At 45.5% G+C, this 25,341-nt stretch overlaps 1 protein-coding gene and 1 non-coding gene across 2 annotated transcripts; one reads left to right on the forward strand and one right to left on the reverse strand.

Moving 5' to 3' along the window:
- Window positions 1-8,533: 8,533 nt before the first annotated feature.
- Window positions 8,534-8,606, forward strand: trnaa-cgc (transfer RNA alanine (anticodon CGC)). Its single transcript has one exon. It is a non-coding gene; the product is annotated as a tRNA-Ala (tRNA).
- A 3,391-nt stretch (window positions 8,607-11,997) lies between these two features.
- Window positions 11,998-23,752, reverse strand: cdc25b (cell division cycle 25B). Its single transcript, XM_029712607.1, has 11 exons — window positions 23,154-23,752; window positions 22,805-22,890; window positions 22,334-22,379; window positions 17,524-17,565; window positions 17,077-17,338; window positions 16,465-16,674; window positions 15,848-16,030; window positions 15,156-15,305; window positions 13,965-14,309; window positions 13,476-13,628; window positions 11,998-13,403 (listed from the first exon to the last, which is right to left on the reverse strand). The coding sequence occupies exons 1-10, from the start codon at window positions 23,363-23,365 to the stop codon at window positions 13,488-13,490; spliced, it is 1,677 nt and encodes a 558-aa protein (XP_029568467.1). The 5' UTR covers window positions 23,366-23,752; the 3' UTR covers window positions 11,998-13,403; window positions 13,476-13,487.
- Window positions 23,753-25,341: the final 1,589 nt, after the last annotated feature.

Here is a 25,341-nt window from a genome sequence, read left to right on the forward strand (position 1 = left end):
AACAAATTCTTATTTACAATGACAGCCTAGGAACAGTGGGTTAACTGCCTTGTTCAGGGGCAGAACGACAGATATTATACCTTGTCAGCTCAGGGATTTGAGTCCAATGCTCTAACCACTAGGCTCCCTGCTGGTTACTAGTCCAACGCTCTAACCACTAGGCTCCCTGCTGGTTACTAGTCCAACGCTCTAACCACTAGGCTACCTGCTGGTTACTAGTCCAACACTCTAACCACTAGACTACCTGCTGGTTACTAGTCCAACACTCTAACCACTAGGCTACCTGCTGGTTACTAGTTCAACACTCTAACCACTAGGCTACCTGCTGGTTACTAGTCCAACACTCTAACCACTAGGCTACCTGCTGGTTACTAGTCCAACGCTCTAACCACTAGGCTACCTGCTGGTTACTAGTCCAACGCTCTAACCACTAGGCTACCTGCTGGTTACTAGTCCAACGCTCTAACCACTAGGCTACCTGCTGGTTACTAGTCCAACGCTCTAACCACTAGGCTACCTGCTGGTTACTAGTCCAACGCTCTAACCACTAGGCTACCTGCTGGTTACTAGTCCAACTCTCTAACCACTAGGCTACCTGCTGGTTACTAGTCCAACGATCTAACCACTAGGCTACCTGCTGGTTACTAGTCCAACGATCTAACCACTAGGCTACCTGCTGGTTACTAGTCCAACACTCTAACCACTAGGCTACCTGCTGGTTACTAGTCCAACGCTCTAACCACTAGGCTACCTGCTGGTTACTAGTCCAACGCTCTAACCACTAGGCTACGCTGCCACCCATTTAATAACTCCCTGCTTTGACTGCTCATGCCACATGGTTTGCAGGTTTTAAGTGTGACCTCTTCAGTCTTGCCTGCTCATAAAGTGGAAGGTACAATAACTACAGTATTTTTATATTATAATATATTTATATTTTTAGCCCATGTAGGCTGTACATAATTCTGTCTCTCAGCAGCTATCTGATTGACTGGTTTCATTTATTTTTTGTTGTTGTATTGTTTTGTATATCATTGTATTTTTTAATTTGTGTGACTGTCCTTGTCTATCAAATGTTTTGTGACTTGTCATGTTTTTTTTGTGGACCCCAGGAATAGCTTCTGTAAAAGCTATTGGGAATCCAAATAAACAAGTGAGGGCTAGCTTCATGCTAGCTGCAGGAACCATGAAGGTAGTCGCTCTAATGACTCTATTGTAGAAAGCCTCTGTTGATATAAGCCAGATGGCCACAGCTATATAACCATCTAGCAAGATGACAAATAAACCATTTAATTCACTCTCCATAACCCTATACAGACCATAGATCCATGATTCGCTAGCTGGCTAACGTTAGCTAAATGGTTCGCTAGCTAGCTAGCTGTTGTGCTAACTAGGTGAAGTAAAAACCCTGCATTGACTCTTGGTAGTCAGCTACAGGCAGATGTATGGAGGTAGAATAATGGCTTAATTATACAAGCATGTAAAGAATGATTTGCACATGGTAAAATATGAGTTGTAACGGTATACTGAGTTTTGTAGTTGTAAACATGTAACTTATTTTGTGAATAAATGCAACTTGCAAGCGCATTATGTGAACAAGCGGGGACGAGAAAGAAGATTAGATGCAGTAGCTTCATCTGGCTGCTGCTGCAGCGCCCAGGCGAGATAAGCTAGCTAGATGTTGAAGCTAATGCAATGATATTCATTTTTATTGGCTTGCTATACTAAAGCCTGCTTTTCCTGAAAATGTCTATGTGCTACGGCTAGTTGTTGTGGGTTCTAGTGTCCTGTTAAATGTTACAGCCACAACATTATGATCATATAGTCTGCAGACCAGCGAGAAGGACAAAAGCTTGCTTTGATGTGAGCTAGCTAGAACAAAATCAACTAGCTAGCTATAATATCAGATAAACATGTTTAGGAAAATAATGTTATAGAGCTAGCTATCTGTAGTAATTGTATTATTAGAAATCAGCACATCCACTGTAGTTACATTTTAGTCATTTAGCAGACGCTCTTATCCAGAGCGACTTACAGTAATGAATGCATACATTTCATACATTTTTTTCTCCGTACTGGTCCCCCGTGGGAATCAAACCCACAACGTTGGCGTTGCAAACACCATGCTCTACCAACTGTGTTACATTCCATATTATGTTTCACTGTGTGAATCAGCATAAAGAATAATGAATTATTTTTGAATTGTCAAAGTGGACTGAATTCTCATTCAAATAATGTTGTATTTTTTAAAATTTATTTAACCTTTATTTAACTAGGCAAGTTAGTTAAAGAACAAATTATTATTTACAATGACGGCCTACACCGTCCAAACCCAGGACAATTGTGCGCCGCTCTATGGGACTCCCAATCACGGCCGGTTGTGATACAGCCTGGAATCGAACCAGGGTGTCTGTAGTGACACCTCAAACACTGAGATGCAGTGCCTTAGACCGCTGCGCCACTGGGGCGCCACTGGCTCTCTCTCAGAACTGCTCAGCTGCTCACCTCTGCTAGCCAAACAATCACTGCTTCAGAGTGGTTGGCTAAGCTCCTTTCTGGCTGGCCCTTTCCAGGGTTGATGTTGGACGGGGGCCACAGTGTCTCACCAAACCCCCCTGTCTCAGACCCCAGTAATTATAATGAATCAAATTTATGTTGGGGTTATATTTATTTATTTATTTATTTTCCAAACGTTTAGCTGATCCGGAGTGGATTCCATTTTGAATTTAAATGATTCACTAGGATGACTAACATCCATCGTTATCCATGACTACCGTCCACATGCGATCCCTTTTCTAATGAACACGTTCATCTATTGTACACGGAGCAAAGTTTTCTATGTCATCAAAAAGCAAGGAGGACCAAGGCTATGCAGCCGAAATGCGTTGGATTTGTTTTAAAACCTTGTTTCTATTTGAACATGTCATACTAATAAAGGCATTTTAATTAGTTATATGAAGATGCCTTGGTCCTCCTTTCTCTTTGATGACCAATTCACCCCTTTTACCAAAGAGCACCTTCTGTCTACCAACATGTACTATTGTGTAGCGCTTCCCTTCCTCCTCTTTCTAAAAGTTTTCTATCATGATTAATATTCCCTTTTTATGAGTAACAGCTTCAACACATCATGGCAAAATGCTGAAAACATCTCAACTCAGAAAGACACGAAGACAGCTGTCTTTTCACGCTTCTTTTACTCCCGGGGGCGGACGGCTGTTGAGTTACAGCTACATGTATGTTTTCATACGTCTTCAGGTCTCCCTTCTTCTCACAGCCCTGCTACTACTGCTGCTGCTGCTGCTGCTGCTGCTGCTGCTGCTGCTGCTGCTGCTGCTGCTGCTGCTGCTGCTACTACTGCTGCTACTGCTGCTGCTGCTGCTGCTGCTGCTGCTGCTGCTGCTGCTGCTGCTGCTGCTGCTCTGTGGCATCGCTGAGGAGCAAGCCAGTGGAGTAGATCTTGGAGCTGGGCCCAGGATAGAGCTTCCCAGATCCTGCAGGGAGATTGTTTCAAATTCTGCACTGCAGCTCAGTACGGGAGATGGGCTGCGGACCGATGACCTGTCAGTACTGGGGGCAGAGACAGTTGCTGGGGGCCGGTGAACAGGCAGTACTGGAGGCAGAGGCAGTTGCTGGGGGCCGGTGAACAGGCAGTACTGGGGGCCGGTGAACAGGCAGTACTGGGGGCAGAGGCAGTTTCTGGGGGCCGGTGAACAGGCAGTACTGGGGTGCAGTGTCTTCACTGACATGTTCAACCTGAATCAGTCTGTAATAGCTATATGCCAAGGTAACCTGTCTAAATGACTATCTCTCCGTTACACTCACGTCCGTAGCCATTAAGTGCTTTGAAAGGCTGGTCACGGCTCACATCAACACCATGATCCCAGACACACTGGACCCACTCCAATTTGCATACCGGCCAAACAGACCCACACATGATGTAATCTCTCTTGCACACCACACTGGCCTTTCCCACCTGGACAAAAGGATCACCTATGTGAGAATGCTATTCATTGACTACAGCTCAGCGTTCAACACGAGTGCCCTCAAAGCTCATCACTAAGCTAAGGATCCTGGGACTAAACACCTCCCTCTCTAACTGGATCCTGGACTTCCTGACGGGCCGCCCCCAGGTGGTCAGGGTAGGCAACAACACATCTGCCACGCTGATCCTCAACACAGGGACCCCTCAGGGGTGTGTACTTAGTCCCCTCCTGTACTCCCTGTTCACCCACGACTGCGTGTCCAGGCACGACTCCAGTTTGAAGGGGTGTCCTCATACACATGTATATATTGTGTATGTGGACATCCCTTCAAATTAGTGGATTCGGCTATTTCAGCCACACACGTTGCTGACAGGTGTATAAAAATCGAGCACACAGCCATGCAATCTCCATAGACAAACATTGGCAGTTGAATGGCCCTTACTGAAGAGCTCAGTGACTTTCAACGTGGCACCGTCATAGGATGCCACCTTTCCAACAAGTCAGTTAGTCAAATTTCTGCCCAGGCTAGAGCTGCCCCACAGTGCTGTTATTGTGAAGTGCTGTTATTGTGATTCAAGTTGAAACGTCTAGGAGCAACAACGGCTCAGTCGCGAAGTGGTAGGCCACACAAGCTCACAGAATGGGACCGGCGAGTGTTGAAGCACATAGCGTGTAAAAATCATCTGTCCTCGGTTGCAACACTCACTACCAAGTTCCAAACTGTCTCTGGAAGCAACGTCAGCACAGTAGCTGTTCATCGGGAGCTTCATGAAATGGGTTTCCATGGCTGAGCAGCTGCACACAGCCTAAGATCACCATGCACAATGCCAATGTAGAGGATTTTCCCAAGGTTGTTGTTGACGCAATTCCCACAGTATGTTTCCACTTTTGTGTTATTAGGGTGATCAATCCTTGGTTCTCTCTCTCTCACACCACTCCTCTCTCACACCTCTCTCTCTCACACCTCTCTCTCTCTCTCTCTCTCACCTCTCTCTCCACTCTGCTGACCTCGTACCAACGTCAGGCTCACATTCTGACATTCCCTTATGGATCCACTCAGAGGACAGGAATGTGTGTCTGTGTGTGCATGTACGTGCGTGCGCATGCTGGAGCCGATGAACCAATCCTCCGGGAGGATTTGAAAAGCAGGAACAGTATTGTGTGCAGCAAGGCACAGTCCCTGCCCTCAGCAGGGAACAGGAGACAGTTTACAGAAGAAGGCTCTGCCAAACTAACTCTGCATTAAGGCTCTGTCAAACTAAACCTGCATTAAGGCTCTGCCAAACTAAACCTGCATTATGGCTCTGCCAAACTAAACCTGCATTATGGCTCTGCCAAACTAAACCTGCATTAAGGCTCTGTCAAACTAAACCTGCATTAAGGCTCTGCCAAACTAAACCTGCATTAAGGCTCTGCCAAACTAAACCTGCATTAAGGCTCTGTCAAACTAAACCTGCATTAAGGCTCTGCCAAACTAAACCTGCATTAAGGCTCTGCCAAACTAAACCTGCATTAAGGCTCTGTCAAACTAAACCTGCATTAAGGCTCTGTCAAACTAAACCTGCATTAAGGCTCTGTCAAACTAAACCTGCATTAAGGCTCTGCCAAACTAAACCTGCATTAAGGCTCTGTCAAACTAAACCTACATTAAGGCTCTGTCAAACTAAACCTGCATTAAGGCTCTGCCAAACTAAACCTGCAATAAGAATGGCCAAGTCAAAGCCCAGACCTCAATCCAATTGAGAATCTGTGGTATGACTTAAAGATTGCTGTACAACAGCGGAACACATCCATCTTGAAGGTGCTCGAGCAGTTTTGCCTTGAAGAATGGGCACAAATCCCAGTGGCTAGATGTGCCAAGCTTATAGAGACATACCCCAAGAGACTTGCAGCTGTAATTGCTGCAAAAGGTGGCTTTAGAAAGTATTGACTTGATGTTTTGTCTTGTTTGTTTCACAATAAAAAATATTTTGCATTTCAAAGTGGTAGGCATGTTGTGTAACTCAAGTGATACAAACCCCCACCAACAATCCATTTTACTTCCAGGTTGTAAGGCAACAAAATAGGAAAAATGCCAAGGGGGGTGAATACTTTCGCAAGCCACTGTAGGCTACATCTGTTTGGGGTTTTAGGCTGGGTTTCTGTATAGCACTTTGTGACATCAGCTGATGTAAGAAGGGCTTTATAAATACATTTGATTGATCTAGCCTCCCTACAGTATGATTTCCTATTCTGATAATAAGGCACCTCGGGGGCTTGTGGTATATGGATTTGTGGTATATTGGATTGGGATATATGGCCAATATTCCACGGCTAAGGGCTCTATCCAGGCACTCTGCGTTGCATCGTGCATAAGAACAGCCCTTAGATGTGATATATTGGCCATATACCACACCCCCGGGCCATATTGCTTAAATATTCATACGATTCTGACTTAGGCTATAGGCGACATCTTGTAATTTAGGCTATAGGCGACATCTTGTGATTTAGGCTATAGGCTCCATCTTGTAATTTAGACTATAGGCGACATCTTGTAATTTAGACTATATGCGACATCTTGTAATTTAGGCTATAGGCGACATCTTGTGATTTAGGCTATAGGCAACATCTCCTGACTTAGGCTATAGGCGACATCTTGTAATTTAAGCTACAGGCTCCATCTTGTAATATAGGCTACAGGCTCCATCTTGTACTTTAGGCTACAGGCTCCATCTTGTAATTTAGGCTACTGGCTCCATCTTGTAATTTAGGCTACTGACTCCATCTTGTAATTTAGGCTACAGGCTCCATCTTGTAATTTAGGCTACAGGCTCCATCTTGTAATTTAGGCTACAGGCTCCATCTTGTAATTTAGGCTATAGGCTCCATCTTGTAATTTAGGCTATAGGCTCCATCTTGTAATTTAGGCTATAGGCTCCATCTTGTAAATTAGGCTACATCTTGTAATTTAGGCTACAGGCTCCATCTTGTAATTTAGGCTATAGGCTCCATCTTGTAATTTAGGCTATAGGTTCCATCTTGTAATTTAAGCTACAGGCTCCATCTTGTAATTTAGGCTATAGGCTCCATCTTGTAATTTAGGCTATAGGCTCCATCTTGTAATTTAGGCTATAGGTTCCATCTTGTAATTTAAGCTACAGGCTCCATCTTGTAATTTAAGCTACAGGCTCCATCTTGTAATTTAGGCTACAGGTTCCATCTTGTAATTTGGGCTACAGGCTCCATCTTGTAATTTGGGCTACAGGCTCCATCTTGTAATTTGGGCTACAGGCTCCATCTTGTAATTTGGGCTACAGGCTCCATCTTGTAATTTGGGCTACAGGCTCCATCTTGTAATTTAGGCTATAGGCTCCATCTTGTAATTTAGGCTACATCTTGTAATTTAGGCTCCAGCCTGTCTGTCTTTGTTTTGTTGTGCTATTATAACCTGGCCTCTCCACTGCCCTCTTAAATTCCTCTTAAATCTTGTGGAGTCCCAGGAAAAGCCATACTGACTACAAAAGCTTGTTGGACACTTTCCATTTTCTTTCTTTACCAATAGCGTATTGGTAAAGAAAGGACAGATGCACGCTTGCTCTCGTTCGCTGAATATAAAACAGGCTACAGCGTTAAGAACGGGCGGGGAGTCGGAAAGGAGAAGCCAGCGTTTTCCTTTTTATTGTAGGTCCCATTTTAACACCGGGTTACATCCTGACAAAATACACCAGAGTTGTCCTGCTTCTGGACCTTTCTGGACCTTTTAAAAAACTGTACAGAATAGACCCAAACTGATCCCTGATTGGTTGCATAGCCAGGCTGAAGGTCTATGCAGTTATTTCAGCATGAAACAAAACAGGACGTTTCAAATCAAAATGTTATTGGTCCATTACACATGGTCAGCAGATGTTATTGGTCACATGGTTAGCAGATGTTATTGGTCCATACACATGGTTAGCAGATGTTATTGGTCCATACACATGGTTAGCAGATGTTATTAGTCACATACACATGGTCAGCAGATGTTATTGGTCACATGGTTAGCAGATGTTATTTGTCCATACACATGGTTAGCAGATGTTATTGGTCCATACACATGGTTAGCAGATGTTATTGGTCCATACACATGGTTAGCAGATGTTATTGGTCATATGGTCAGCAAATGTTATTGGTCCATACACATGGTTAGCAGATGTTATTGGTCACATGGTTAGCAGATGTTATTGGTCACATGGTCAGCAGATGTTATTGGTCCATACACATGGTCAGCAGATGGTATTGGTCCATTACACATGGTTAGCAGATGTTATTGGTCACATGGTTAGCAGATGTTATTGGTCACATGGTTAGCAGATGTTATTGGTCCATACACATGGTTAGCAGATGTTATTGGTCCATACACATGGTTAGCAGATGTTATTGGTCACATGGTTAGCAGATGTTATTGGTCACATGGTCAGCAAATGTTATTGGTCCATACACATGGTTAGCAGATGTTATTGGTCACATGGTTAGCAGGTGTTATTGGTCACATGGTTAGCAGATGTTATTGGTCCATACACATGGTTAGCAGATGGTCCCCTGTGGCTCAGTTGGTAGAGCATGGTGTTCGCAACGCCAGGGTTGTGGGTTCGATTCCCACGGGGGGACAAGTACGGGGGAAAAAATGTATGAAATGTATGCATTCACTACTGTAAGTTGCTCTGGATAAGAGTGTCTGCTAAATGACTAAAATGTTATTGATCACATACACATGGTTAGCAGATGTTAATGCAAGTGTAGCAAAATGCTTGTTTCTAGTTTCGACAGTGCAGTAATATCGAGCAATTCCCCAACAACTACCTAATACACACACATCTAAAGGGGTGAATGAGAATATGTACATATAAATATATGGACGAGCGGCATAGGCAAGATGCAGTAGATGGTATAAAATACAGTATACACATATGGGATGAGTAATGCAAGATGTGTAAACATTATTAAAGTGACTAGTGGTCCATTTATTAAAGTGGCCAATGATTTGAGTCTGTATGTAGGCAGCAGCCTCTCTATGTTAGTGATAGCTGTTTAACAGTCTGATGGCCTTCAGATAGATGCTGTTTTTCAGTCTCTCGGTCCAAGCTTTGATGCACCTGTACTGACCTCACCTTCTGGATGACAGCGGGGTGAACAGGCAGTGGCTCGGGTGGTTGTTGTCCTTGATTATCTTTTTGGCCTTCCTGTGACACTGGGTTCTGTAGGTGTCCTGGAGGGCAGGTCGTTTGCCCCTGGTGATGTGTTGTGCAGCCCTCACTACCCTCTGGAGAGCCTTGCGGTTGTTTGTGAGGGTTTTAGGTGACACGACAAATTTCTTCAGCCTCCTGAGGATGAAGAGGCGATGTTGCGCCTTCTTCACCACGCTGTCTGTGTGGGTGGGCCATTTCAGTTTATCCGTGATGTGTACACCGAGGAACTTAACTTTCCACCTTCTCCACTACTGTCCCGTCGATGTGGATAGGGGGCTGCTCCCTCTGCTGTTACCTGAAGTCCAGAAGCATCTTTTGTTTTGTTGACGTTGAGTGAGAGGTTGTTTTCCTGACTCCGAAGGCCCTCAGCTCCTCCCTGTAGGCTGTCTCGTCGTTGTTGGTAATCAAGCCTGTTGTTGTGTCGTCTGCAAACTTTTATGATTGAGTTGGAGGCGTGCATGGCCATGCAGTCATGAGTGAACAGGGAGTACAGAAGGGGGCTGAGCACGTACCCTTGTGGGGCCCCAGTGTTGAGGATCAGCGGGGTGGATATGTTGTTTACTACCTTCACCACCTGGGGGCGGCCCGTCAGAAAGTTCAGGACCCAATCGCACAGGGCGGGGTTGAGACCCAGGGCCTCCAGCTTAACGATGAGCTTGGAGGGTACTATGTTGTTAAATGCTGAGGTGTAGTCAATGAACAGCATTCTTACATAGTTAATCCTCTTGTCCAGATGGGATAGGGAAGTGTGATGGCGATTGCGTCGTCTGTGGACCTATTGGGGCGGTAAGCAAATTGGAGTGGGTCTAGGGTGACAGGTAATGTGGAGGTGATGTGATCCTTGACTAGTCTCTCAAAGCACTTCATGATGACAGGAGTGAGTGCTACGGGGCGATAGCCATTTAGTTCAGTTATCTTCGAGAGGTTACAAAAGCTATATAACATTTATTTTGATAAATGTTTTACTAGGCTTTAATAGCCTTTTCATGATGAGAAGCAGGCTCATTGCTGAATGTAAAATGGGTCTCGAGCATAGAACTAATGAACTTCCAGGAAAGTTGAGGAGAGAGTGCATTGGTGTGATCACTTATGGCTGGTTATGATTACATTGTTATACTGATGCATTTGCAAATAGTTGCTCAGGACAGACAGAGAGAGAGGAAATTAAGACCCAAACGAATTATCAACCTGTAGAAAAATGGAAATCACTTGCAAAACCACTTGAGCAACAAGGCATGACATGCTATAAAATATCTTCAGGCTTGGCGTTTGTTGAATTACTACATTTAAATATATACTTAACAAAACTATAAAACACAACATGTAAAGTGTTGGTCCCATGTTTCATGAGCTGAAATAAAAAAGATCCCAGAAATGTTCTATACACACAAAAAACTTCTCTCACATGTTGTGCACAAATTTGTTTACATCCCTGTTTGTGAGCATTTCCCCTTTGCCAATATAATCCATCCACCTGACAGGTGTGGCATATCGAGAAGATGATTAAACAGCACGAGCATTACACAGGTGCACTTTGTGCTGGGGACAATAAAAGGCCACTAAAATGTGCAGTTTTGTCACACACACACAATATCATAGATGGGTCAAGTTTTGAGGGAGCGTGCAATTGGCATGCTGACTGCAGGAATGTCCACCAGAGCTCTTACCAGAAAATTGCATGTTCATTTCTCTACCATAAGCCACCTCCAAAATAATTTTAGAGAATTTGGCAGTACCTCCAACTGCAGACCACGTGTAACCACGCCAGCCCAGGTCCTCCACATCCGGCTTCTTCACCTGCGGGATCAGCTGATCAAACAGGAGTATTTCTGTCTGTAATAAAGCCCTTTTGTGGGGAAAAACTCCTTCTGATTGGCTGGGCCTGGCTCGCAAGTGGGCCTATCCCCTCCAAGGCCCACCCCTGGCTGCACCCCTGCCCAGTCATGTGAAATCCGTAGATTAGGGCCTAATTCCTTATGTGAAATGTAACACAGTAAAATCATTCATTGTTGAATTTATATTTTTGTTCAGTATACAAGTTACTATATTATTTATCATTAGGCCTACGGGTATATTGAAGTATTATTTGTAGTTGTCACTATGACAATGAACACACCATGAAAGCACTGAATGGTCTGAACCAGTAATCTGGGTTAGAAACCTCAGGGTTCGAACCAGTAATCTGGGTTAGAAACCTCAGGGTCCGAACCAGTAATCTGGGTTAGAAACCTCAGGGTCCGAACCAGTAATCTGGGTTAGAAACCTCAGGGTCTGAACCAGTAATCTGGGTTAGAAACCTCAAGGTCTTGTTACCACCTTAATAGGCAGTGGGATGTGTTCATCAGTTGATTGACTACAGAACGATAAACTTCTCTTTTATAGTCAGGCTGTGAGGCCAACCTGATTGGGAAACCGATCAGTTATGGAGTGTTTCCTCAGCAGTTTAACCAGCAAGATCCAGTAATATGGTCACGTCAGGATGTAAATCACCCGAAGGAAACATACTAATGCAGGGATTTCTAGTGACGCGCGTATGAATTATGATAAATGTTCCAAGCGCGGAGGAAATTGTATCCATAGTTTTCCCGTTTTGGCTTCCGAGGTTTTAAAAGCGGTCGAAAACGAGGTGGATATCAAAATACAAAAAAAAAAAAAAGAGATGAGGTTTCCGTTACAAGCACATGTTTAGTATTGGATTGACTGCTTCTCTACGCTCAGCTTAAATTCAGGACGTTTCCATCCCCTTTTAAAAAATAAGCAAATGTAAAATTGGGAAACATCTGAGGGGGTGAAAAAATAAATAAGGGACAAAATTGTTTCAAATGAGATTTATTCAGCAACTCTACCTTAATACAAAAATGTTGATCCAACATTCATTCAGACACACACACACACTTCCATTAACAATCACTAACACACTTCCTGTTCACACAGAAGGGCTCTTTGTGACTGACAAACACATCGCAACAATGGAGGTAACGTGTGAATCCCAAATAGCACCCTATTGGCCATAGGGCTCTGGTCAAAAGTAGTGCACTACATAGGGAATAGTGTGCTATTTGTGAGACACTTGGGCCCTCTGACAACTCGCTGACCTGCAGCATTTGAACGTTTGACTTCAAAACAGAACGCAGGGAAGTTTTTAAAAATGGACTTTTTGGGTCAAAGGCGGCGAGGATGTGGATGCGGACGGGTTAATTTTAGATTATCAATATCAAAAAGCTTTACAAACTGTATACTTATTATTAGAAGAAGTTCCTCACAATTCACAAACACAACCAATAGTAAAAAGACACTTCCACATTACGAAGGGGTGTGATTATGGCCTAGGGAGAAGAGGCTTTCTAAAAAATAATTTTTAAAAAATCAAAAAAAATATCAAAAAAATGTAAACAAAAAGTCTAAAACAAAAAAAAACGCACACAGGAGGAACTCAAAACCTCACGGCCATCGAAAAAAAAAAAAAAAAAACATTTTAAATTAAGTGCTTAATAAAATAGAGTATGTAATATTGTACAGAACTCACATTTCATTCATTCATTCTGAGCAGCACATCTGTCCAGTGAGGAGACATCAGTTGAACGGTTTTAAAATGAGGCAGTATTTTAGTCCTCGTCACGTCTGGCAGTGACTTGGTTTTAAACTTGGCAGTATTATAGTCCTCGTTTATGTCTGGCAGTGACTTGGTTTTAAACTAGGCAGTATTTTAGTCCTCGTTTATGTCTGGCAGTGACTTGGTTTTAAACTTGGCAGTATTTTAGTCCTCGTCACGTCTGGCAGTGACTTGGTCTTAAACTTGGCAGTATTTTAGTCCTCGTCACGTCTGGCAGTGACTTGGTCTTAAACTAGGCAGTATATTATAGTCCTCGTTTATGTCAGTTTTAAACTCGGCAGTATTATAGTCCTCGTCACGTCTGGCAGTCACATTAAGCACAGTGGTCAGATCTTGGTTCAGTGGTCAGATCTTGGTTCAGTGGTCAGATCTTGGTTCAGTGGTCAGATCTTGGTTCAGCGGTCAGAGGGGATGGCCATACGTAGGGGAATAAAACACAGGGGTAAAACTGGAACACCCAAAAGAAGTCCTCTGGGGACTGGAAGACTGTAGTGGTCTGGCTGGGGACTGGAAGACTGGCAAGGAGGTATAGGCTAGTGGTGACATGACAGTGTGTTACAGCTCTCTCTTGGCTAGAGACAGTAGGGTTACAGGGGGGCGGTAGGGGTCACAGGGGGGCAGTAGGGGTCACAGGGGGGCAGTAGGGGTCACAGGGGGGCAGTAGGGGTCACAGTAGGGGTCACAGGGGGGCTACAGGTTCTTCAGTCTGCTGTACAGGTCTCTCTTGCTGCGCTCCCCGGCCCAGGTCCTGCTCTTCAGTCTGAACTTCCTCAGGTCCTCTTTAAAGTCCTGGTGGTGCATGGGCCGGTACCCCTGGGGCTCACACTGCATCTACACAGAGAGAGAGACCAGTTACAACCACCATCTACCACACACAACAACAACAACTACTACTACTACTACTACTATCTACCACACTGCATCTATATAGTGGTTGTAACTGGTCTCTCTAACAACCACTGTCCAATAGATTAGATTCAGACAGGTAAAAACGATTCTCCATTAATGCATTGCGATTAAATAAAATGTCTACCATAGTAACTAAACGGAACGGCTTGTTTAAGAAATAACACAGAACCGAAAAAATATTAATGTCAACGAATTCACTTTTGATTATTAGTGATAAGGCTATCAAAATGTTTAAAAAAAAGTATGATTGTGTTTTACCCGGAAGTGAGGGAAGAACTCTTTGTAGCCTCCCTTGAGAATGTAGATTTCTGGGTAATGCAGGTTAGGGTACTCGTTCATCGTCCTGTCCCTCTCGCGTACAAAACGACACATCCTGGGCCCTCGCTCTGAGGAGAACTCGCAGTGGAAGACGAGGAGGACCCTGCGGTCAGGGGAGAGGGGGGCGATGGGGGTACGTAAGAGGTACTCCTCTACCTGCTCCTCCTGGTGGAGGTTCAGGGCTCCTTTGATGTGGCCCCCCTCAAACTCATACGGGTAGCGACAGTCAATCACCACGGTCCTCTCGACAAGATGATCCAGCTGGCCGCTCAGAGCGGACACCATCTGAGGAACAGAGAGACAGACAGGTTAGTCCCAGGTCATAGATGATCCTGCTGGCCGCTCAGAGCCGACACCATCTGAGGAATCGAGAGACAGACAGGTTAGTCCCAGGTTATAGATGATCCAGCTGGCCGCTCAGAGCTGACACCATCTGAGGAACAGAGAGACAGTTTAGACCCAGGTTAGACCCAGGTTAGACCCAGGTTAGACCCAGGTTAGACGCCTAACTACAATACAACACTTAGAGAACATGGTCATACGCACAAACATTCATATCACCATCAAATGTAACCATTTTGTGCGATAACATACGATTTAAAAAGAAGTTAAATGGACAGTTACATTAGTGACAGGACTCTAGACACAGTTTCCAGTGTCATGCAGGACAACAGATGGTAGACGAGGACTCTAGAAACGGTTTCCAGTGTCATGCAGGACAACAGATGGTAGACGAGGACTCTAGAAACGGTTTCCAGTGTCATGCAGGACAACAGATGGTAGACGAGGACTCTAGACACGGTTTCCAGTGTCATGCAGGACAACAGATGGTAGACGAGGACTCTAGAAACGGTTTCCAGGACACAACTTCCAGAATATTTGACTACCTTACGATATATTACGAGAGGCCTTATAAAATGTTAAAAATAAGTTAGTTGAAGGAGTGTTTACTAGTCAGATCAGCTCAAGGGGCTTCGCAAGGTAGAGGATTTGAGGCGAGAAGACCGGGGGGCCTTGGTCAAACACCCCGTGGGCTCTGGTCAAAAGTAGTGCACTAAATAGGGAATCCTAGGGTGTGATTAGAGAGACGCGAGCTGTATCATATAACAGTAGTCAGAGTAGTGGTCTCACCATCTCAGGAGTGATATATTTCAGGTCCTGGTGCTTGCCCTCCACGGTGGACAGGACACAGGCTTTGGTGAAATCTCCAATCAGCTCCTTGTCCTGGTCAGACTCACTAGTCTCCAGCAGCTTCTCAATCTCAGTGTGGTTACAGAACGACTAGGAAGGAGAGAGAGAGAGATCCCCGGTTACAGACAGTCAGTCAGTCCAGGAGTAGAGGAGAGAGGGAGACAGTCAGTCAGTCCAGGAGTAGAGGAGAGCGGGAGACAGTCAGTCAGTCCAGGAGTAGAGGAGAGAGGGAGACAGTCAGTCAGTCCAGGAGTAGAGGAGAGCGGGAGACAGTCAGTCAGTCCAGGAGTAGAGGAGAGAGGGAGACAGTCAGTCAGTCCAGGAGTAGAGGAGAGAGGGAGACAGTCAGTCAGTCCAGGAGTAGAGGAGAGAGGGAGACAGTCAGTCAGTCCAGGAGGAGAGTAGAGAGGGAGACTGTCAGTCAGTCCAGGAGGAGAGTAGAGACAGTCAGTCCAGGGCCTCATGGGTAATGGCAGTAGATGGTAACCTAGTTTAACAGTATTAACCACTACATTGCAGTCAGCATTGAACTACAAACCACCTCATTATGTGCCCAACATTACAGATTGTGTGTCTCTCTTCACTTAAATAGGATCCCTTCAGACATGCTGACTGTCGGACCAGGACCGTACCATCTTTCTGGGAGAGCAGACGTCCTGGTCCACGGTGGTCTCCACCAGGCTGCGTCGTCGCTTCGCCCTGAGCGGCGTGTTCTCATCCCGGGGACGCTCAGGGCGCTTCAGGGGGGCGCGGTCCACCTGACTGGGCATGGAGGGGGAGCGGAACAGACCCCTCGGTCGACACCGGACCACTGGCTGGAGAGGAAGAGGGTAACGTTAGATTGGCGTTCAATTATAAAAGACCTTACGGATTGACGGACGTATGCAGCAACCAAATCTAATGTAGTGACTACTGACTACAGGCCACAGGACCCCCCCCCCCCGGGTCATCCAGACTACCAGGACCCCCCCCAGGGGTCATCCAGACTACCAGGACCCCCCCCCCCCCCCCCAGGGGTCATCCAGACTACCAGGACCCCCCCCCGGGGTCATCCAGACTACCAGGACCCCCCCCCCGGGGTCATCCAGACTACCAGGACCCCCCCCCCGGGGTCATCCAGACTGCCAAGACCCCCCCCCCCAGGGGTCATCCAGACTGCCAAGACCCCCCCCCAGGGGTCATCCAGACTACCAAGACCCCCCCCAGGGGTCATCCAGACTACCAAGACCCCCCCAGGTGATGCTCGTACCGAGTCCGCTGCAGCGTTGTCCCTCACTAGAGGAGCGGTGAGCAGGCTGGCCATCCCCATGGGCATGTCGCACTCTTCCTCACAGTCATCCAGAACTTCGAGGAAACCGTCGTCATCCTCATTCAGGGAGCAGGTCAAGGAAGAGCGGCGCAGGATCATGGGGCTGCTGTCGTCCAATGAGCTGAGGCGCTGCGACGAGGGCGGGGACAGCTAGAGGGGAGGAGCAAAGGGTTTTCATTTTAACATTACGAACAACGACAACAACAAGCTCTGGTCCTCGGTTACGTCTGTCTGTCAGTCACTCTCTGTACTACTCACCATGAGGGCTAAGAGGTGTCAGTCACTCTCTGTACTACACACCATGAGGGCTAAGAGGTGTCAGTCACTCTCTGTACTACTCACCATGAGGGCTAAGAGGTGTCAGTCACTCTCTGTACTACTCACCATGAGGGCTAAGAGGTGTCAGTCACTCTCTGTACTACACACCATGAGGGCTAAGAGGTGTCAGTCACTCTCTGTACTACTCACCATGAGGGCTAAGAGGTGTCAGTCACTCTCTGTACTACTCACCATGAGGGCTAAGAGGTGTCAGTCACTCTCTGTACTACTCACCATGAGGGCTGGGGCAGAGTTGGGCCGGCGAGCGAAGGCCTTGTTCTCTCCTCCACTATGGAAGGACCTCATACGGCAGCGAGACGCTGGCTTGGTGGGTTTCTTAAACTCAAAGCCCCCATCGTCCTCCTGGTTCTCCTTGTTGTCCTGCCCACAGGAAGCCCTGTAACGGTGCTGCTGGCTCTCTTGGTCCGGACTCTTCAGAGCCGGACTGGAGCCCAACACCATTGGTAGAGAGTTGATTCTACGGATTGGCATTTTACTGCGAAGAGAACAAACAAAATCTAGTTGAAAAAAAAAAAAACGGTGGATGGACAAACTAGATCAAATCATGACAAAAGATTGATGTTAATAAACCAAACTATCCTTTCCAAAAAGAGTGGAAAAATAAAACAGTTTATTATTGGCAGTGAAAGCGGAGGAAGGGACGAAAGCGTCGTGACTTACTCGTTGGCAACGCTCCCAGACTGAAGAACGGCCTTGTCAAACCTGCAGGACGACGACAAACAAACAAACAAACCGTTCAGTCACATTATTATGGAGAGAAACTTCTGAACCAGGGACTGAGACGAGCAACATCCCACCCGGACACCATCCCACCCGGACACCATCCCACCCGGACTCATTACATCCTGTTCTCCTGGTCCACACTACACATAGGGAATAGGGCCCTGGTCCACACATAGGGAATAGGGCCCTGGTCCACACATAGGGAATAGGGCCCTGGTCCACAGTACTACGTAAGGATGCCATTTGGGTTGCAGCCTAGTGAAAGGCCCATCTAGTCTGGTTTATAAAAAATGCGCAGGGAGCATAAAATAACTCATTTAAAAAAACAAAAAAACATTTTGCAACTCATTCATAAGCACCTCATCCAGGTAGGACCATTTGACAACAACACCTAAACAAAGTGAACAGGCTGTGTTGTTGAAGTTGGAGACGGAGAGAGACAGGAGGTCCAAGTTGGCTGGACTTTAAAAAAAATTTAAAAAAGATTATCCGGCCGCTCAGACATGGACTCGAGATCGTTAACGAGACGTTCGTTAACGGGCTACAATGTTTGGTACAAGAAGTTGGTCATCGTTAGTGGATCTGGTTAAAAATGTACACACATTACCCCAATGATAAAAGTGAAAATACAGAAATCTCACGTTAGCATCGATTACAGCTGTGAGTCTTTATGGGTAAGTGTAAGAGTGTTGACATTTCGTCCTCTTTAAAAAAACAACTGATCTCAGTCCTCGTTAAAAGTGAACTCTATGGTAAAGAACTCAGTTGTCCGCATCCTCTCCCTTTTCACGGTTTTTACAAAAGTGCAGGTCAAGCCATTCTGCGTTATCGGACAACTAGATATACCTACTTACATTTTGGAAGCTAATAAGGATTGCAATATAAGTTCAAATGACAGAATAATTAAAATCAGAAGATAATATTAACATTTATTCATTAACATGAATAAATAGCAGAAGAACACGTGCCGATTTAATAATACTGTAATTGAAAATTGCACATCCAACGTCGGGCCGCTGGCCCTTGAAGACGTCGGGCCGCTGGCCCTTGAAGACGTCGGGCCGCTGGCCCTTTAAGAGTCTGTAACCTATGATGTGATACTCACACTATTCAAAGCCCAGAATGGAATAAACAGCTTCTGAAGAGGGACAGAGGACGGGCTGTTACAGCCCTGTACTGGAGGAGAGGGACAGAGGACGGGCTGTTACAGCTGGAGGAGAGGGACAGAGGACGGGCTGTTACAGCCCTGTACTGGAGGAGAGGGACAGAGGACGGGCTGTTACAGCTGGAGGAGAGGGACAGAGGACGGGCGGTTACAGCTGGAGGAGAGGGACAGAGGACTGGCGGTTACAGCTGGAGGAGAGGGACAGAGGACTGGCGGTTACAGCTGGAGGAGAGGGACAGAGGACTGGCTGTTACAGCTGGAGGAGAGGGACAGAGGACTGGCTGTTACAGCTGGAGGAGAGGGACAGAGGACTGGCTGTTACAGCTGGAGGAGAGGGACAGAGGACGGGCTGTTACAGCTGGAGGAGAGGGACAGAGGACGGGCGGTTACAGCTGGAGGAGAGGGACAGAGGACGGGCGGTTACAGCTGGAGGAGAGGGACAGAGGACGGGCGGTTACAGCTGGAGAAGAGGGACAGAGGACGGGCGGTTACAGCTGGAGGAGAGGGGACAGAGGGGTGGTCCCTCCCATTTCTTTCTGCAGCAGAGCAGAACCCACCTGTATGCTAAATAAACAGCGAGGAGAGGACAGGAGAGCCGAGTGGGGGGAGGACAGGAGAGCTGAGTGGGGGGAGGACAGGAGAGCCGAGTGGGGGGAGGACAGGAGAGCCGAGTGGGGGGAGGACAGAGGACACGGTCTGCTGATGTACTGTACGCCTGCTGAAGGAACACCGCTGGCCTCAGCCCTTCTGGAAGGACCCTTTGTTTGCAGAGAGGAGAACGGGGAGGGGGGGGGCATCTAGTTCAATGGGGAGAAGGGGGGTGATTGAGTTTGTTCTCGTAACGACTATAGGGGGCTTGGGGGTACGAGGTGCCCCCCATTCAATAGTTCCGGCGCAGAGACCCCCCCCCCTCCCTCCCCTTTACCATTGAAACCATAAGACAGGCCATGAGTGTGCCAAAAAAACACTTCAACCCCAGTTACTCCCCCCCAGCCCCCCTAAAAAAGCTGCAGCGAGCCACTAAACAGCCGTACGGGAGCTGAACGGCCTCATGGACAAAATGCTGCAGCCAAGTGTTCAGAAACATTGCAGAGGTCTGGATATTCACCTCCGGGAGAGAGCCGAGCCACAGAGAGAGACCCGGAGAGAGCCGAGCCACAGAGAGAGACCCGGGAGAGAGCCGAGCCACAGAGAGAGACCCGGGAGAGAGCCTAGCCACAGAGAGAGACCCGGAGAGAGCTAGCCACAGAGAGAGACCCGGGAGAGAGCCTAGCCACAGAGAGAGACCCGGGAGAGAGCCTAGCCACAGAGAGAGACCCGGGAGAGAGCCTAGCCACAGAGAGAGACCCGGGAGAGAGCCTAGCCACAGAGAGAGACCCGGGAGAGAGCCTAGCCACAGAGAGAGACCCGGGAGAGCCTAGCCACAGAGAGAGACCCGGGAGAGAGCCTAGCCACAGAGAGAGACCCGGGAGAGAGCCTAGCCACAGAGAGAGACCCGGGAGAGAGCCTAGCCACAGAGAGAGACCCGGGAGAGAGCCTAGCCACAGAGAGAGACCCGGGAGAGAGCCTAGCCACAGAGAGAGACCCGGGAGAGAGCCTAGCCACAGAGAGAGACCCGGGAGAGAGCCTAGCCACAGAGAGAGACCCGGGAGAGAGCCTAGCCACAGAGAGAGACCCGGGAGAGAGCCTAGCCACAGAGAGAGACCCAGGAGAGAGCCTAGCCACAGACAGAGACCCAGGAGAGAGACTAGCCACAGACAGAGACCCAGGAGAGAGACTAGCCACAGACAGAGACCCAGGAGAGAGACTAGCCACAGACAGAGACCCAGGAGAGAGACTAGCCACAGAGACCCAGGAGAGAGACTAGCCACAGAGACCCAGGAGAGAGACTAGCCACAGATTATAGGCTAAAGCTGACAATGAAACTAACTATATAGATAATGGCGTCGATATGACAAGAGTTAACATGAGCACAACACTATAAAGCGCCACTTGGAAAAATGCAGCCGTTTCTAAACTTTATATTTGGGCCCCGTGGACAAAATGTCTCTATAAAAGCTCCCGAGTTCCCTAAGAACAAATATCTGGAGGGTCTTCACACTCGCTAGAGAAAAACCCAGGCTACACATATTCTGCAATGTAAACTTGCCGGCTGCTACTTCTGGAGGTGGTGCACGAAACTCAGCCAACAGTTGTTCCCTCCAAGCAGGGCAGTGGAAACAAAGTCTCATTGAGCCAACACTTACAATACACATTGTAATAGCATAGCAAGGTTTATTGAAACAACTCAAAAATGTAAGATGTCTCCTACATTTTTCGACACTTGTTTTGAGTTACCTGAAATTGCAGCAATTTGCTTATTTTTTATTTTTTTTTAAACTCAAATGACAAATTATGTTGAGAAAATGAAGCCTGGTTTGTTCCCAAGGTAACTTGAATACGGTAGCTAGTGTAAACCTAAGGGCTCCTTCTAGCTATGGATCGGCTAAACGTCAGCAATTCAGCCAAATCAAACTGTATTTGTCAGATGTTAACGCGAGTGTAGTGAAATGCTTGTGAGAAAATACATAAAAACAAAAATAAATGCATAGGTTTCCTAAGAACTCGAAGCGAGGCGACCATCTCTGTCGGCGCCATATTGCATACCTTTGTGAGTATGCAGAAATTATTTACATTTAGCTAAATGTCACCTAGCTAGGTAGCCTATATTATAATACGACACTATGATAACATTTCAGGAACTTTTATATTAGTATCGCAGGAGGTAGTTTGTTCATTATTGATATGCTAATGTTAGGTGATCATGAAGCACGTCGTTCGTTAGCAAGCAGGAGTTCGCTGTGTATCGTCCACTAATTTAACCCGATGAGAAAATAACCCCTTTTTTAAAATGTTTTTATATTGTAATACGTTTCATAGAATAAAAGTTGCTTGGATTGTTAAGTAGGTGAATGCTTATTGGCTACGGTGATATTTATGGTAAATTTGAGTTGTACACAGCGAAACGGTAAGGCGAGGATGTAACGTGAAGTGAAAAGTAGAAAACTCTTGCCACTTCATCTTGTGAAGTGGAAATAGACCTATTACATAACAGTCTGATTCAGTAATACAGGGCAACAGGGATTGCATCGCTATGGGGGGGGGGGGGGGGGGGGGGGGGGGGGGGGGGGGGGGGGGGGGGGGGGATTAATCATTTGTTGAAATGAATGTAGATTGAACATCTCCAATCAGTCCATCACTCAACTCCTGTGATCAAAATGACTTGTGTGCTGCCCCCCCCCCACCCCAAAACCAGGAAGGAATGTTTACCTATCATCATCTTATCTGCTAATTTACTTCATGAAAATGGACCCATCAAGCTGTGGAGATTTACCAACGGGCACAATGACAGTAGGCCTAATCCCACATCACAATTGATGAGACAGACAACCTAGCCATGCTCAGTTGGAATGAGGGGGGGGGGGGGGGGGGGGGGTGGAGGAAAGGGGGGGGTGGAGGAGGAGGAGGGGGTAGTAGGGAGGAAGGAAAGGCCAATGATACCACAGAGACTTTTAAATCTTCATGTCTTTAACAATCACTTACCTCTCCTCAACATCCACATGGTCCAAGGGGGAATCCATACCAAGACCTGGAGGAAGACGTAGAAACCAGTCCCAGTTAGCTGCTAGTTCATTGGTACTATTTTAACTGTTAAAACTATGCAATGTAAATTCTGAAAACATTTACTCAGGCCTAAACTTAAGGGTGCCACAGGAGAAAATATTCAACCCTGTACAGTTTGTGCTTTTTTCCCCCCTGTCCGTAACTTTTTCAATTCAACATTTCAATCCTATAATGTCCTGTACTGGGACCATTTCAATGTAGTCAAACAGCAAAAGTAAAAAGAGTAGAACTAAAACAGGGGACATGACCAAACATAAGGCCTATATGGCATAAACAAAAACTACTAAGAAATAGTTCATAGTTTAAGTAGGAAGCTAGTGTTCTTATTGTCTCCATGTTATTTACTCTTTTTGGGGTGAAACATTTGCAGCCATATTATTGTTGTTTTACCAGCATCAGAAGAGCAGTCGGAGGCGAAAGAGGGAATCTTCAGAAGGGGCACATGTCCTTTCCTCTTGGGAGTTTCACATTTTTGGCTATAAAAGCAAAATGGGTACACAATCAGACAACTTTGCTAACATTCAGCAAGTTAGTCATTGGCTTGAAATAAACAAGTGGTTAGTTAATTAAGTTAGCTAGAGAACTACATTTCTGTCCTGTTAATCAGCAAACTAGCTTAACTTTAGCTAGCTCATGGCGAACCAAACAAGATAATCTTGCAGTTCACAACCAGTTTAGCTAGTATGGAAACATAGCCAACTAGGCAAAATAACAAATACGCGTTTTATGAGACTCTTACCTTCCAAGTCCAGCTAGATTGTTCATGTTTAGGGCCAGATTGGTGACGGGTGACAGTACATTTGTTGGTCCAGGAGAGAAGAGATTATTCTTGATGCAAGTCGAAGCAACGTCGGGCAGCGACAGTGAGGAAAGTCTGTGGATTCTGTCGGGCCTGTTGATCAAGTTAGCGTTGATAGGGCTGAAATCGCTGGTAAAGTTTTTAAAATCCATTTCTTACAAGCTAGCTCAAATCTATTTTGATATCTGTTCGTCGGAGGTCCAAAAATCCTTGAACGTAGACAAATCGGAAAGAATCAAGCGGTAACAGCTAATGTTACTGTTACGTTAGCTAGTTAGCTAGCACCCAAATGAAGAATTTGCAGAATGACGGTGTAAAGAGTAATGAAAACAAAACAACCACGGTAAGTTGTTCGCACACTCTGTCTTGCAAAAAAAACAAAAGCAAATCGATGTAAAAAAAAAATATATATATATTGTCTGGAAGTATATATTTGATATACTGTCAGAGAGCTGCATTGATATGTACTCTCCCTGACAGTCCGATTCAACTTCTGAGAAAGAAAATACGAGCTGCCTGTATTTAGGTTCAAAATAAAAACTCACGAGCGGCAATCATTTCAGCCAATCAACATGCGTCGTTACATCCCGCACGTCCAATCAGAAGCGGTTTCTTTGTCTTTAAGAAAGAAAAAAAAAAAGAGGGCGGGATGTCATTTCCCCCGTAACGTACATGTCTACGAACCAATCAAAGTGTATCATAGCGGCATAAATCATGAAAGGTAGCCAATAAGATGTAGAATTCTTTTTTTCGAGGGCGGTGCAGGAATAAAAATTAAGATATTTAATTTTTTTTTTCCCGCGGAAGATTTGAAGCGCCAGCTGAAGAATAACCACATGACCAACACAACCAATCACAAAGCAAGGCCATTCACAAAGCCACAGCTGTCTTTCGATCTACCATGAGCATAAATAATAATAATAAATAATAATAATAATAATAATAATAATAAATAATAATAATAATAATAATAATAATAAATAATAATAATAATAATGATAATTATAATGATAATAATAATAATAATAATAATAATAATAATAAATAATAATAATAATAATAGCCTTTTTTTTCTTCTTCTCTCCAATAAGTGATAGATAAAAAAAAATACAGTTAGATTGAATTACAATGTTCTTTACTGTATGAGGGCTATCTAACATTTAATTTTCTCGTTATTTTACAGTTACACCCAATAAACAACAGGAAGTATGGAGGCCCTTTCATTGATAAGAAAGGATGTGGTGCTCACATAGATTCAGTGTTGCTAAAGCCCATGTCAACCTCATAATAACCCATCTGGTGTTGTCCTTTTACTCTGAATATAGGCCTAGTACGCTAACTGGCTTTCCTGCTATATGAAGAACTGTCTTAAGTTGTCATCCCTTTCCTCATTTAAAACGAAAAAAGTGTAATTGAGCACAGACTCGTCCTCCCCCATCTGATGCACAAAGCAAAGTGAATTCAGCCTATATACTGCTACTGAAACGTGCTAACAGTGTCCAGTACAGTCTGTTATTGTCATTTTAACAAATAATATACGGTTCATTTTGATTGGTTAAAAATATGGTTTGTTATTAAAAGCCTACAGCTCGACAACGACAATGGTTAGCCTAGATGGGCAGCCTACTCTCTGGATAAAACATGGAAGTTTACCGCCACGTCGAATGGACTCGCTCTCATGGTCAACTACAGACCGCAAAAAAACCAGTAAAAACTCTTCACTAAGTGAGAAGCTCTTTAATAACATATACCTTCTAACTGGGCTAACAGTCACATTGCATCTCTGTTGTCTATGTAGCTTACGTCATGGCAACATAGCCCTGCAGCTACCCCCCCCCCCAATTCCATTCCTTACAAAATGGCTGATAGACAAAAGTTCAGCCTTTCACCACAATGGGTTTAAATAAAAACTCTTGACTGTAATAGTGGGATCTTTAAAGTGTATCCCATGACTTCACCATGTGGTGTTCTTTGCATATTGCCTCCTGATTGACCATATGCTTAAATGAGGGCCTGTGGGAATGTAGGGATTCATGAGGAAAGCATTGCTCTCTATTGTGGCTTGTAATGGGAAGCAACGTCAAGTTAAACTCCTTTCTTGGGGAGTTTTTCCGAGCCACCGTGTTTC

This window comes from Salmo trutta, chromosome 25 (assembly GCF_901001165.1).
Source record: "Salmo trutta chromosome 25, fSalTru1.1, whole genome shotgun sequence".
Lineage (NCBI taxonomy): Eukaryota > Metazoa > Chordata > Actinopteri > Salmoniformes > Salmonidae > Salmo > Salmo trutta.

Excerpts from the sequence above, each read along its gene's own strand:
- cdc25b (XM_029712607.1), bottom strand. The coding sequence starts at position 23,365 with ATGGATTTTAAAAACTTTACCAGCGATTTCAGCCCTATCAACGCTAAC. Across the intron at positions 17,566-22,333 it reads CATGTGGATGTTGAGGAGAG|GTTTGACAAGGCCGTTCTTC; the intron begins GTAAGTGATTGT and ends GTCGTCCTGCAG. Across the intron at positions 14,310-15,155 it reads AATATATCACTCCTGAGATG|ATGGTGTCCGCTCTGAGCGG; the intron begins GTGAGACCACTA and ends TCTGTTCCTCAG.